Here is a 14,735-nt window from a genome sequence, read left to right as displayed (position 1 = left end):
ATTATTCAAAATAATTAAAGCGAGATTCTTAATAATGTTTTTCCATTACATGGATCCAAATCCCAATAAATGAGTACAGATTTAAAATAGATATTATACTGAGTCTGGCAAAACTTTTCTGTGATCCTGCAAGAATTGAAGAAGATGTACAGAGAGGCAAGGAGAAATGTCAGGAGCAGGAGAACACCCCCAGGAGCAGAGCTGCAGGCAGCAGACTCACTCAGCAGAAAGCACAAGGAACAGGCAGAGAGAGAAACATTTAGAAGCAGGAAAAAAAAAGGAGAAAAAAGCATTTTAGAGTCAGAGTGAGAAAGGAAAGGAAAGGGCTGAAAGGCAGGAGGTAAAATAAATGATACCAGGAGCTGGAAAATCCCCATCCTGCTTCAAAAGGAAAAGTCAGGTCATGAGGCAGCACAGTGAGAGCTGCACTATTGACCAGCAGCAAGAGGCACAGTCTCTGTGCTTAAAAAAGAAACAAAAAATCACAATAAGAGAGTCAGCAGGGTCCTCCTTGGGGACACACTTGACTGAAGGGAGATGTTTTTGAGAGGAAAGTTCTGGGGTGCTGCTCCCATGGAGGGTCCAGGCTGTGCTGGCTCCCTCGGTGTGGAAAAACCAAGGAGAAAACCAAGGAAAAACCAGGGAAAACTCAGGAGTTTGTGTTCAGGTGTTTCCAAGGGGCTGCTGTTGGGTTCTGCAGCACACACCTGCCCTACAGCATTGCCCTGCTGTGAGTTGTTTCATCTGGAGGCACACTGAGGGTATTTTGTCATTCCAGGTCCAGGAAAGAAGATGACTAATAAGAAGTATTTAAACATGGTTTTCCCCCAGATCAACTGCATTTTACCTCACTTGTTTTCTATCTTTCTTCTTAGTGCCAGTTTCCCCTCTTGGAAACAATTCCTTTTTATCAAATTCCCATAAAATAACCCAGTTATTCAAAAGCAGAACTCCTGATAAAGAAATAAAATACAATGATTGTCATGTGTAATTTACCTATGTAATTTCACTGTTTTGTATTTTAATATTTTCAATATTCTTTCACCTGTCCATCTACATGAACAGAAGTTATTTTGTCTTTAAAATTAAGTTAATACATCACATCTTATTAGCTGGTTGGAATAAAATAGCAGAGGAAAAAGAAATTTTTTGATATCAAATACTTTGTTAAGAGGTTAACTGAATTAGTAACCTAGTAATTAATAATATGAATAAATAATCTCCTTCCAAATGCTGGCAGGTTGCTGAAAAAACCCAAACCAAACTTTCAGTCAACACACGTGTCTGTAGTTCAGATAAAGTCAATTTTACCACTTCAGTCTCATCTTAAAGCTCATTTTAAACAATCTTCCAGCCTAATTAGCTTTACCTTCTGGCTGCTTAGTACCATCCTTGTGAAGGCTGGCATGGTTAAACCACTCAGGTCCACTTGGTTCAGTGCAGTGTGGCAAATGTCAGTGAAACACGAGGGCATATGGCACATAATTACAGAACCATATGGATGCCAGGAGTGATAGTCAACAGCATTTGAATGCAGGACCAAGGAAGTCAGAGGAAAAGCAATCAAAGACCATCACACATAACCATTAAATGGATAAATATATTTTCTGTGCAGCTGAGAGAAGCCAGGACATGTCTGTCCTTTATTGAAGCAAAGCCACGGCGGCTGCTTGAGCATTCTGAGATTCCTGCAGAGGAATCATTTGTAGTTTGGTTTGTAAAATTTACAAATTCTGTTGGGAAAGATGTAACAGGAAAGCCTTAGTTACTGAATAACTATAAAACAATGGGATGGCCCCTGAAGGTAATCCCCTCTTGATGGAACAATGCCCTCTGCCAGAGAGCAAGCCCAAAGGTCAAAAGATGATTTTGCCAGGGTCCAAACAGTAGTTTAAAGTGTAACACACTATGGTAATATAAGGATTCCTATAGGCTGTATGTAAATGCTATAGAATTTGTATCTTGTATTACATTGGTTAGTGGAAATTAGAATATTCTAATCATGGAAGAAGATTTATTGAATTGTAAATGGGAAATTGCGCTCTTCTCTTTACTCTCTCTTCTTACCCCTCTCTTACCTCCCTCCTGCTCTTCCTCTCTCCCTCTTCTATTACCCCAGCACCCTTTTATCCCATTGCTCTTTCTCAACCCCCTCTCACTCCTTGTCCTACTCTGTGCTGCAGCTAGCAACGCTCAGTAAGACTTTATGTCCTTTCACTCTTACAATAACTGTAACTTTTAGCTTATACAGAATAAATGAGTTTAGTCCCTAGCGACCGTCTATCCTGACACAAAAACTCCTGCAAATGCAGCTGCTGGAGGAGGGAAGGAATCAGGAATCACTTACCAGGGCACAGAGCAGATCCACTGCCTCCAGGATCAGCTCCTGGTGGCCGATGCGGGTCACCCCCAGCTCCTCCAGCTCCTGGTGCGTGATGTGCAGCAGCTGCTCCCCGTTGATCTTCTCCCTCTCAAAGTTTTTGATGTATTGTTGGAGGCAATCATCCAGGCCTGGGTAGAAAAGCCAACAGCACAGGTTCAGACAGAGGGGAAAAAGCCCCATCAAACAGCTCTGTAGCTCACAAATAAATGGGAATTCAAATGTGCTGCCTTGTTTGGGGCTGTTATGGGAAACTTGCAATGGAAATTATAATTGAACCTACACAACTCAGCACATGCTGCTAAAGAGAAAAGTTTATATTATTGATGTTATTTTCAACATTCTCAAACATTTTAATTGTAATTCTGAACCTTCATGGAGATGAGGGAAGGGCAAAGCAGCACAGAGAGTGACATTATAAAAAACCTTTTTCTTGTGATGTCACAAAGACCTAAATATAAGTTTATCTTATGATTAGGAACAAATTCTTCCTGTAACTCTTCCAGGGCTCTTCAAGGTCATGGAGTTTGGCTGTCCCTGATCAGAAAAAGTTTTTCAGGCTCAGCAACCACCCACACAAACTTTGCTACACCCACTGCCAGTTCTCACCCCAGATTATCCAGATTTCTGAATCCAAACAACACAAAAATGGTTTTGTTACAACACCTCCAACTAAGAATGTAATTTCACCCATGCACAAAGAATTGCTCCATTTCACCCTGAAACTTGCTAGGGTGAGAATAACAGATTATTTTGTTTCTCAGACCAGAGAAGAAGCTGATTAACAACACTGAAAGATTTTTTTCTTCTTCCAAATCTGTTTCTGAACCACACACGCCTTGAATTTCCAGCCAGAACAATGAATTGAACACAGGGATCCTCTGCTGAAAGTCTCTCTGACTCTAGAGGTACATGAGGTTTCTCAGAGCTCCCTCAAGGGCTGTCAGATCCAACAGAAACCTGATGTGCACATGATTTCCTGGAGACCTACAAAATGTACCTTCAATAACATCATCTACCAAGCAAACACTGACTCTCAGTTATTTGCCCTAAAGTGATGCAAGTAAACCCAAGATCTGTAAAATTACAGAGATGCAGAAACCACAGAAATGACCAACTTGGGCATTTATGACAGAGCTTTGAAATATAATTTCTGCACACAGCCATTACCAAATAGACATCGAGTTTGCAGAACATCTGAGAAAAAGGGTTGAGACACATGGATGGGTGTGCTGGGTGTCACCCCTTTACACCCCCATTAACAATTCAAAAAAAAGGGCTGTGGTGGCTCCAGAATGGAATGAAACAAACCTCAGTCCACAAACACAAGGGGACACATTGAAATTTCATTTCATTAACTCCTCTTTCAACATGATCCAATTATGTACTCTGCAAACTGATAGTCCTAAGTTATGTTAGAGATAAAGCTCATTTACCAAGTAAAGTGCACAGCTTTATATCCACTTACACCTATGTCCCACACAAAGCCAGTACAGTGATAAAAATGTCATATTTTATGGTGTAATTCAGAAGTATGAGGTCGTTTGGGGGATTTTTAAAGCTCAAATCAGCAGTCTGTAACTAATACCTAAAACTGTTCTCTATTCTAGAATGGTCTGCAAATAGGAAACAACTTCTCTGCATCTGTTCATTATTTTTAATGATCTCATGAATGGTTTTACATAAGTATAGTTCAGTTCAATTGGCTGAGAACTGGTCACTGCAAATTCTCTGTTTATTATTTAACATTTTAAACCCCAAGCTGTTGCACATTTCTGTTCCCTCTTGCTCAAGAACAATTCTTAAAACCATTTTAGAGCAAAAATTCCAAACAGATTTGCTTTTAGTGGACATTGCTCCAAAACTCAGAAAAAAACCACAAAACTGCTGTTAGATATTAAATTATTTTCAACAAAAGCAAATTAATTAAAAAATTTAGAATCAATGGCCATAACAAGCACTTGTAGCATTAAGAGAGGTTTAGGAAAACCCAGCTGAACGTGCCACACTGTGAGAAGGGTGCAGTCAGATGTATTAAACCTGCCTTTGTGCCAGGGAGAATGTATGACAGCAGAGCAAAAACTCAAATTTGTATTATTTGTGCTGCTCTGTAATAGCTCCCCAGGGCACCTTTACAAGGCATTTACTTACTGGTGCAAACAGTGTGGCAGTTGACAAGAAAATATAGAAATATATCATTAAAGGGCCAGGCTGTCTCACAGAATGACAGCACTTAATAAATACACACCAAAAAAAGAGAGATTTCCCCACTGCTCTCTGCTTTTCTGTCTCTCTGGGAGCCAGGTACTGAAATGTGAAACATTCCAAAGCAGGAATTCAGCATCAGGAACATGTTTATTGTCAGGGCTCCAATTGTTTTTACATGAAAATATCCAAGATGAAATTAGAAAAGGCACAGAACCAGCTCATGTTGACTCACCCAAACCAAATGAAATATTTATTTCCTGAAGCCACTCAGGTTTCATTAGTGCTCTTCATGCATTTTCCCCCAGTATAATTTCTGTTTACAGGTAAGTATTGAAGCAGTTCAGATCCATAACCACAAAGAAGGAAAGGGCCTTAGCTCTGCTTAGATGTAGGTAAATAAAATTAACCATCTATTCCCAAGATACACAACATCAGTGACAGGCAAGAAACAGAAATTTGCAGTTTTCTTGCTGCACATTCTTATTTTATTTGTGCACATCTTGTAACTAACCAACATCTCCTTCAGAGTGCAATGAAATGATTGAAGAAAAAATGTTTAAATATGGATGTTTTACTTAAAAAGCCAAGGCTTAAAGCCTGTGATGAGACAATTATGGCTGAGGTTTGGAGAATTTTTATTTCTCCAGCCCAGCTGGGCTCAAGGAGTTAACTCACTTTAACAGAAAATCAATGAAAGTTGAAGACATTTACTAATCTCTCAGTGTTATTTGAGAGGACAATATAAGAAAAAAGGAGTTATCCATCAGCCCAAGTGCTGCCTGAGTCAGCTGGGAAGCAGCTCAGGCTGAACATTGCATTAAAAGCTGTAAAAACCCTTGTGCTCAGAAAATGTGGAGGGAAATCAGGGGAAACACCCCATAAACCACATCCACCTGGAAACTCTGACATTTTCCTGGAGTATGGTTGGATTCCATGACCTCAAAGGTCTTTTCCAGCCTCAAAAGTTCTGTGATTCCATATTCTCTCTTTGCATCTTTAAGTTAAAAAAAAAAATAATATTGAATCCACATGGACTAGGAAAACTTTATCTCCATATTCAAGAGCAGAGGAAAAGGAAGCAACTCTGATATGTTGACTGCAAACTGTGATTTTGCAAATAGAGTGTCTAAAGTCAAGGAAATGTGAATAAAAAGGAAGTAGAAAATAGAAAATTGTTAGGGAGAAAGGGCAGGAAAACAGCCAGTCAGCTTGAAAATGTATATTTTTAGAAATGCATAATTAAGAAAAAAAGAATAATTGAAACAGCAAAACAAAGCAAAACCTTAACAATACCTCTAAATCAGATTTAGGTAGTAACTCAGAGCAAACATTACAAAAGAGATGCCATAATTGAGGGCAATAAAGTTCATTGAGATTGAAATGAATATTCCCATCAGTGCAAACAAATGGCAGGTTTAGTTTCCATCAAAAACACAAACATGTTATGTAAATATCTGTGCCTTCCCATCTGCCATTGGACAGATATTGAAAATATTACCATTATAAAATGACTATAAAAGATGAAGGGAAAGCCCAAGTTGTTGCCTTTTATGCAGGAATGGTGCAGTTCTCACAGGAGAATTCCAGGAGCAATAAAACTGTCAATGTGATCCATCCCAGAAAGAATTCCTACATGTAAAATCTGTAATTTCCAATTTTTCACTGATCTCCCCATCACTTACATGCATTTATTCACAACTCCTTTTTCCTATATTTTAACAGGTTTTTGCAATTTACTGTAAACTATGCTGGTTTTGTAATTTCTCCTAAAAAATTCCTGCCCAAATGATGGGCTTGTTGCTGCTCCATGGGAATTCCCAGGGGGAAATCTGGCTGGAAGAGCAAACCCAGGCTGTGAAAAGAGGGGTCACAGTCCCTGCCAGGCTCAGCTCCCACAGGGGAACTCCCTGACAGAGGAGGGGATGCAAAACCAGCCCCCCACAGGAAAATGCTTTTAGGTTTTAGGGTGAAAAAGAAGGAAATCAGCTCAGTGGGAATGCACTGACCACTCCTGGCTTCAGCATTGCTGCAAGAGGGGTGAGACCCCACTGGGAAAATCTCTCTGATTGGGGGTCTGAGGAAGTATTCAATATTTTTTTTTCCTAATTAAACCATATTTAGGAATTGAAAGCACACAGCACAACACTAAACCCCCAGCTGCACAATAAAGAATCTGAGGTAGAAATGTCTGTGGGACCTGGAACCAAAGGACAAAAGCTGAAAGTCAGTGGGATGATCTGTCTCCTCAGAAGAATTACACTTTGGCCTGCCAAGACAAATTAATAACCTATTAATGTGCCTCATTTGACTAATAAAAGCTGTAAAGCAACACTATCTCTGCTCTTGCAGAATGGTGACTTGTGAAAAAAAAAAAATCAACAGATTGAAGTGAAACAGGGACAAACATCAATTTTCAAATGTTGTTGTGCTGTTGTTTCTGGATTCACAAGTCCAGAAAATCAGCTCTTCACTCATAGGAAATATAAAATCTCTCACTACTGTGCTGGAAATTCTCTGATTAACTGGGGAAGGCAGCACGAGCTTCTGGTCCTGTCACAACCTTCAGTTTATATATGCAGATCTGCTTAAATATATCCAGCATTTAACAACATCCACAGGCTGAATCCAAGTGTAATTTTTACAGAAAGCAGAAAAAAGTTTAGTTTGGTTTTTTTTTCAAGAACAAGGGATATTTTCCATATAAAGCAATATTTAGCAGCTAGCTAGAAAGATCTGGAAGGAATGGACTGGTTGGCTGACTGAGAGACTGGGGAGAATTCATACCTTTTCCTAAATGCAATTTTATTGAATACACACATCAATTCAGCCATGTTCTTGATCAAAACCCCTTTGATTTATTACCCTGGGCTCAGGCACAGTGGAGCCTTTCCAATTCTTATGTAACTTGTGACAAGGAAAATCATCAGGTGGGTATTTCTGCCGGTGACATTCAAAAGCTTTTAAAGAATTATTCAGTCCAAATAAAGAAAAGGCATAATCCTCAGGGCCATGTTCACACTAAGCTGACTCTCAAATACCAGATATTTGTTCTTAAGCTCTTCAGGAGGAAAAAAATCAAAACTATTTAGAGCATCAAGGAAAAAGGATCTTCATGCCAGGACAATTCAGGAAGAGACAGATGGAATGTTTGAAAACACTGTGAAACACCAAGCTTGGAATATTTCAGGCCTCAACTTTCCTAAACTTCAGAGTATATTTGAAATCTAAGGACTGCAGTATTTTGCATCTTTAAGCCTACATGTCACAGACCTGACCTAGAGAAACATGAGAAATTATGAATATATAGAGAATTCTAGCTACTGCCAGATTACGGAATTTTTTAAAAAGCACATTTAAAATTGCGAGATGCAGCAGCAATTCACAAATTCAAAAGGCAAAAAAACAAATTAAAAAAAAAAATCCCAATTATTCTGAAAAAAGAAAAAAAAAAAAAAAGAATCCCTCAATTCTGGCTTTATGTGACCTTTGAATGCTTGACTGTGCAAGTAGAATGTGTTGAAATGTTGCTTCCCGGCTGAGTTTCCTCTGCGTCACTGCCATATTCACAGGGATACAGATGGATGTTTTAGATGCAAATACAGGCAGACTTGTGCTGCTTGAATTTACAGCTCCTCATCTGCATGAACAGGAACTGGGGCGGGATGAGCACTCTGAATTAATGCTTCCCAGGCATCAATTGATACCAAAAATTGTTGGCTTCCATTCCAGGCTGCAGCGTGGGTGGAACCACCCTGGGCATAAACTCTTCCACGGGTGTCAGGCCACTGCTCCAGGCTGGGCAGCCCATGAGGTATTTCCCTTTTTCCATTTTTCTCTGGAGGATGCACAGGAGCACTGGGATCTGCCCTCTGCAGACACCCTCAGCTCCAGGATCAGCAGCTGGAGCAGTTCTGCATTCCTGGCCCTTCATTCCAAGGGCTCCCTGCTCCTCATCCCCTCCATCCTCACCCTGCAGCTGTCTCTGGCTCACAAGAACCTTCTCCTCCTCTTAGCACAACATTCTGGGGATTTTTCCCCTAAGAAAACCCTGTATATCTTCAACTCCCTTCATTCACTTCCAGCTTCCATTTCCCCACATCCCATATTTTCTCCTTCCATGCTGCCTATATTCTTTTATTTTCTATGTGAAAAAGAAGAGCTTGCCAGCTCTGCTCCTCTGTAACCAGCAGGGAAGCAGATTTGGGAGAGCACAAACTTCCAACCTTGTTCCTCTTCTGTGCCCAGAACAGGTCAGAGCTTCCCTCTTACTCACAAAGGGGCAAACTCCTCAGGGAATAGAAAAATCCACACCAAGTTCCTAAAAACTCTTGTTATTCCCCTCCAAAGTGTCCTCCCCAATCAGCATCACTGTCCTCTCACCACAGTGCATGTCTGAGACACAGACCAGCCTCCCAAATTCTACCCCATAAGCAAAACCACTTCACCACTGTAACTTCATTATTTTGTTTTCAGTATGGCTAAAGCAAAGGGCTTTCCTGTAATCTCAGTGCCTGTAAGTCCAAGATCTTTCCAGCAGCAATTTTCCAAGATAACTCTGTTATCAAGACAAAAGCTGGCCTCAAACCATCAATATTTTAAGAGTTCACAGCAGCTGAGAAGGTTCTGTAAGGGGATGTGTCAAGCAATATTAATAGCAAACGAACAAACTGCTGAACTAATACAATTTGATTTAATGATATGCCATCACCCTTAAATTGACATTCATATATATGAAGTAAATGACTTAATATAGCTCTGCCTTCATTACCTATGAATGAATAATAGGAAGTGAAGCCATTCTAACTTTGTCCTCAGCATCTGACAGGTGTTGTGGAGCTGTGGGATTACCATGGAAGCAATAAACAGCATTTTCAGGAAGCTTGCAGGAGCTAGACCTGAGCACAGAGAGGTTTCTGGAGGAGGAGTGTCATGCAGAGAGAATGAACCACATTTTCAGGCACAAGTGTGTGCTCCTTGCTGCCACATCTCCCAGCAATTTAACCTCGAGATGTGTCACTGCTGCTGTTACTGACAAACTTCTCCTAAAAGTGACAAAACCCAGAAGCACCTTAATTAGCCCTGTGTGCTAATGAAAACCTACACCCATCCTTAGCCTCATTAATCTTCTCCTTGATGAAGACACAACCACAGCCCCCAGGCATTCCTGCAGCAGGGTCTGGGGGATGCCCTGGAAATGCTCACAAGCCTCCAAAACCTCCAGGTTCAGACCTCCCATGTAACTGATGAAATTATTCCACATTCCAGGGTGACTGAGCTGAGGACACTGGGGCCCTGAATTTGTTGCATTTATTTTAAAAGAGAAATTCTTTGACCCACTGCAAGCCAAGTGCTTCTATTTCCTGCATGGACTATGTAAACACAGCTTTATTTATTTGAGACAGTTTGATGGGAGCCCATCCTGACAGAAATGCTGTTTCCAGCACAGACATCCTGGAATATACATCAAAAATAAAAAAAAAAAAAACTTTTAGAACCAACTAAAAAGACAATACAAAACTTTTTTGATCCTGTGAATGGATCTAGAAGAATCTTCATGATTATTCTCAAACCAAAATGCAGAATTAACACAATAAAACTCCCAAGTCTATGTGTGCAATCACAAAAGATCTCTGGATCAGGATATTTCAGGTGATAACAAACATCTCTGGGATCAGTAAGAACACTGAGAAGTAACATCCACCCTTTGTACATGAGGGACTGCATTTCCTAGAAGTGGAGAATTGATGTGAAGGGTTCACATTCCTCATTTTTGCAGCAAGTGCCAAAGGTTGTGTTCTGCTCTGCCTGGGTGTGAGGGCAGGGCCAGAGGAGACTTTTCCAGTTCTCTACTTCCCAGGCTGTGTTTTTGCAGTAACCATTAACTTGCTGCCAGAGATGGCAGGGGGAAAAAACCTCTCACTGCAACAAAACCAAACAAAAACCCCAAAACCACCAGGAGAAAAGAACAATTCTTAGGCAGAAAGAAAAACATTGGGGAATCAGTATTTGCTTCACTGGAGCCTGAGCACACTGAGGTGAGTTTATTTCAGCCAGTTTCCATCTCAGAAAGGTTAACAAGTCTAATAAGGAAGGAGCAGCATTAACCATGTCTCATCTACAAGCACTGATCTTAAAAGCAAAAGTACAAGAACAAATAAATATAACTGAAAGCTCCTTCCTCCACGCTTCTGAGGATTTATCCACTCTATGCTCTGCACAGGAAAGTCTTAATCACAGATTGACCTTCAAAAAACTCCTTTGGTATCACACAAAATCAAACAAAACCCTCACGCCCAGGAAGTGCTTGTACAAGTACTACAGGGATAAGCCCCATTTGTCCCTGTCTGAAATGTGAAGAAAAAAATTACTGAAGAGTGAGATAACGAGCCTGTCTGAGCTAATCAATAGAGAGGAAGTAACTTGTCAGACAAAATTCATGTAATAGCAAGACAAGACATTTAAAGTTCTGCAAAATGAGTCCTGCCCTAAAAGCACCTCTGATCACTTTGCACCAGGGCTGCACATTAAATTCAGCTCATCATCATATCAATCCCCATCCAGGCACAGGGTCACAGATGCCTCAGAACAATGACTTCCCAGCCAGAATATGCCTGAAAAACTGAAATTTTCTGAGCTACATCTGCTGGATGTTCTCAGCCAACCCAACTCGTGTGGGACAGGCAGAATCCCCAGGTCACATCACCCCTAAAATTGAAAATACTTGCAAAGATAAGGGGGATAAAGAGCTGACAGAGGGGACTCAAACAAAAAGTGCTGCAGATGTTTCAGTGCCAAAACACATTAATTCTTGTTTCAACCCCACTGACATATTTTACTAAAAATCCCAGATATCAAAAGCACAGCCAAACCCAGCGTGGGCATCTGGAGTGAAAAGCCCAAACAATTCAGATTTCTGCTCAACCCAATTTCTTCAGCAGCTACGAGTCCATGACCTAATTCATGAGTCAGAGTTTAGACACCTGCAAGATGCAAATTCCCAAAGCAGAAGGTGGCCTTGGCAATTCCTCACACAGCTCTTCAGAGAGGCCAAAAATCAGATGGCTGCAAGAAATAAAGAAAAGGGGGAGCATTTGATCTTTTCTAAGGGATATTCAGAAGCTTTGGTGATGGATTCTGGTGGCAACAAAGGCTGTGGATCAGTGGATCTGAGGTTTCTCTCCTGTTCCTTTTTTTCCAAGGATGCCACACACAGCACTGCAGCTCCTGTTTATGTCATCCTGTTGACTCTGTAAATCTGAATGATCTGAAATGAGGCTCTTTCCTGAAGCAGTTTGGAGGAATTAGCTCTGGCAATCAGTGGGGAGCTCAGTTAAAAGTCAGGTTGTTGGCAGGAATTGTCAATTGAGGCAATTCCCAAACTAGGAATCCATATTTTTATCAATACAAGCTACACAGAACTAACAAAAGCAGGGAAATGGGGAGAAATCATAGAGGAAAGAGCAGCCTGAAAATCCTCCAGAAGAAGCTTTTCCCCTTCCTTAATTTCCCTGTTTTTATTCCATGTTTCTGTTCCATGTTGATACCAGACAAATGTTTTATGGTTGTTATTGAACAAAATGAGAGCTAGAAATTTTTATTCACTTTTCCTGCAGTGCCAGATTAAGATAGATTAAGTCTCTGCCTTCAACAACATGATGAAAGATATTACTACATCTTAAATCACTATTATTTTGTGTTTTAATTTTGAATTCTAAATGTTTTACTACTTGATCTGGACATAGTTTATCCAAGATTAAATAGTTCTGTGAAGAAACATGAAACAAGCAAGAATCTTATCATATCTAAAGAACTAGGTAGCCTAAAATCCATGAATAAAATATGATTACATCTCAATGTAGAAGAAAAATCCATCCAGCAGAGCAATAATTCAGTACAAAAAAAGTAAAAATCGAGTGATTATAAAATATTTCAAAGCCATAGGATGTCACTCACTCATATGTTTGAAATGAGACTTTTTAAAATGAAGATTAAATCTTTGACATGGCAGCATGTGAAAAAGGGACATAGGGCAGGCCTGGAGCTGGGATTTCAATCTCTCTGACAGGGCTGGAAGAACTGCAGAGTTCCCAGCTACCAATCCTAGTTATTTTTATGCTCTGCACAGGTAAATTTAAAGCTTTTCTTTCAAGTCATCACACAAGGAGTAGGAGATACCCAATATTAATATGTCAGTGTACATGCTGTCCATAAACCCTCTAAATAGAGCTGCTGGTGAGAAGGCAAATGTAATAACTGTAAAAATACTCTATTGAGCAGGAGAAATCAATTCTGTGTCAGCAAAAGCAGCACAATATGAAATAATGTTTCTGGGGACATTCCCCATGGCTTCTTTTGCACTTCCCTCACAGCCATTCCAGCAAAGCCTGAAAAAAGGAAATTCTCTGCTTTTTAATTTTATTTTTTTTTTTTCATACAAGCCAGAGAACAGGATGTGAAGGACAGGAGAGGTGAGTTGGGTCCTTGAGCTCACTGAGCAGGTGGTTTGCTGTCACAGGATCAAGCAAAGTCTAACACAGAAACAATGAGCTCCTGGGAAAGGTGTTTTATACAGGCTCCTTCATAAAAGAGTTGTGATGAGAAAAAAGCAGGAAAATCAAGACTGAGATAATCCTAAAAGGTCAGATGCATGACTTTCATATTTATGAAACATTTTTTTTTGTGAAATCATTGCATGATTACCTTTATCTAAGCTGCCATTTCCCTGAACTTTTAGAAATATCACACGAAACAAAGACAACCTCATGCTAAGAAATTAAGATATTATTAATTTCTCCATTAAAATGCATTGTGCCACCTATTGCTGCAATTTCTTCTTCCTGGAAGACCACTTGGTAAATTAAAATGTAAATCTGGCTGTTTCAATCACTCTCAGCACATATGGAAACACTCAGTGCATCCAGGATCCAAGAGGTTTCCTATCCAGCATTTAAATATTAGGAAAAGCAAAAATAAAACTTGAAAAAAAAAAAAAAAACAAAAAAAAACAAAAACAAAAACAAAAAAAAAAAACCCTTAAAAAAAATTGGGAAAAAACCTTGGATAAAAAAAAACTTGCAAGTTCTTCTGTGAGGGTTATAATAGGTTTAATTTATAAAGGAAGTGTTGCTATTTATAACCAAGGGTTCCATCCCTCAGTGCCCAGCAGCTCTGGATGAGCTGGGCTCCTCTGCATTCATCCTCCCAAAAATCAGCAAAGAGCAGATCAGCTGGGGTGCTGATCCCACAGCCACAGCATTCCAGCCATTAGGATTTTACTTTTCTATTTTCCATCTATTTGTAATCCTGTAATTCTTGAGTGCATAACTCTGAACTCCACATCCAGTGTGAGCTGCTGCTCTCCCATTTTGGGCAGACACAACAATTCCTCTCCAGGCTGGGAATCAAGGACACCTCACTGCCTCAATGGAAATAAAAATGGGTTTTTGGGGGAGCAAACTTGGGGTAAATTACTTCATTACCTGAAGCTGTAATTGGGAGATTAACCCCCAATATGCAAATGGGCCAAATTTATAAAATTATGAAAACCCTGTGACCTGTCATCCATTTTTTGGGTGCAGCCCCTGGGTGGGCTCCATCTGCCCTAAATGTACCTGAAGACCCTTCAATAAATACAACAGCTTTTTATTCCCAAAACACCCACCCCAAAAATGCCCCCAAACCCAACCCCAGCCCCAGCAAAACCAGCACAGGGAAAGAAAAAACCAGGGAAAGAATGATGGAAATGGATTCACTCGTGTGAAATCATTTCAGGTTGCATTAATCACACTGCACAGTCTTAATTGGTCTCTTTTAAAAATGAAAGGTTAAGTGCATTATTGCCCTGCAGTGAGCACAAACTATTGATTACCTTCAATCTGAAAATGCTTTCTGTTATTTTACATATCTTAAGATTCTCCCTTCTAAAAGCTTTGATGAGCTCTACTTTAGATAAGACATCTCCACCATCTTATCCCTCCCTAGTTCATGGCCTCTGTAATTGAGAATTTAAAGGACTTCAGAAACAAAAAGTTGTCAATTTTATATTAAATTCAGCAGCTGTTTAAGACTGAATTTGGACTTTTCCTTTACTATCCTTTTGTCAATAACAAATTACATTCTCAAATGTAGTTTAAGTAACTTGATAATG

General features: G+C 39.9%; 1 protein-coding gene across 1 annotated transcript in view; it reads right to left on the bottom strand.

Annotated features, from left to right (window-relative positions):
- The window catches only part of LOC130253067 (connector enhancer of kinase suppressor of ras 2-like), a 166,439-nt gene that overhangs the window by 105,543 nt on the left and 46,161 nt on the right, over nucleotides 1-14,735 (bottom strand). The window contains exon 2 of the mRNA XM_056491344.1: nucleotides 2,348-2,511. Within this exon, the coding sequence (XP_056347319.1) occupies nucleotides 2,348-2,511 (164 nt within the window). The remainder of the gene's footprint in view (nucleotides 1-2,347; nucleotides 2,512-14,735) is intronic.

This window comes from Oenanthe melanoleuca, chromosome 4A (assembly GCF_029582105.1).
Source record: "Oenanthe melanoleuca isolate GR-GAL-2019-014 chromosome 4A, OMel1.0, whole genome shotgun sequence".
Taxonomy (NCBI): Eukaryota; Metazoa; Chordata; class Aves; order Passeriformes; family Muscicapidae; genus Oenanthe; species Oenanthe melanoleuca.
This window is presented reverse-complemented; position numbering and strand designations above follow the sequence as displayed.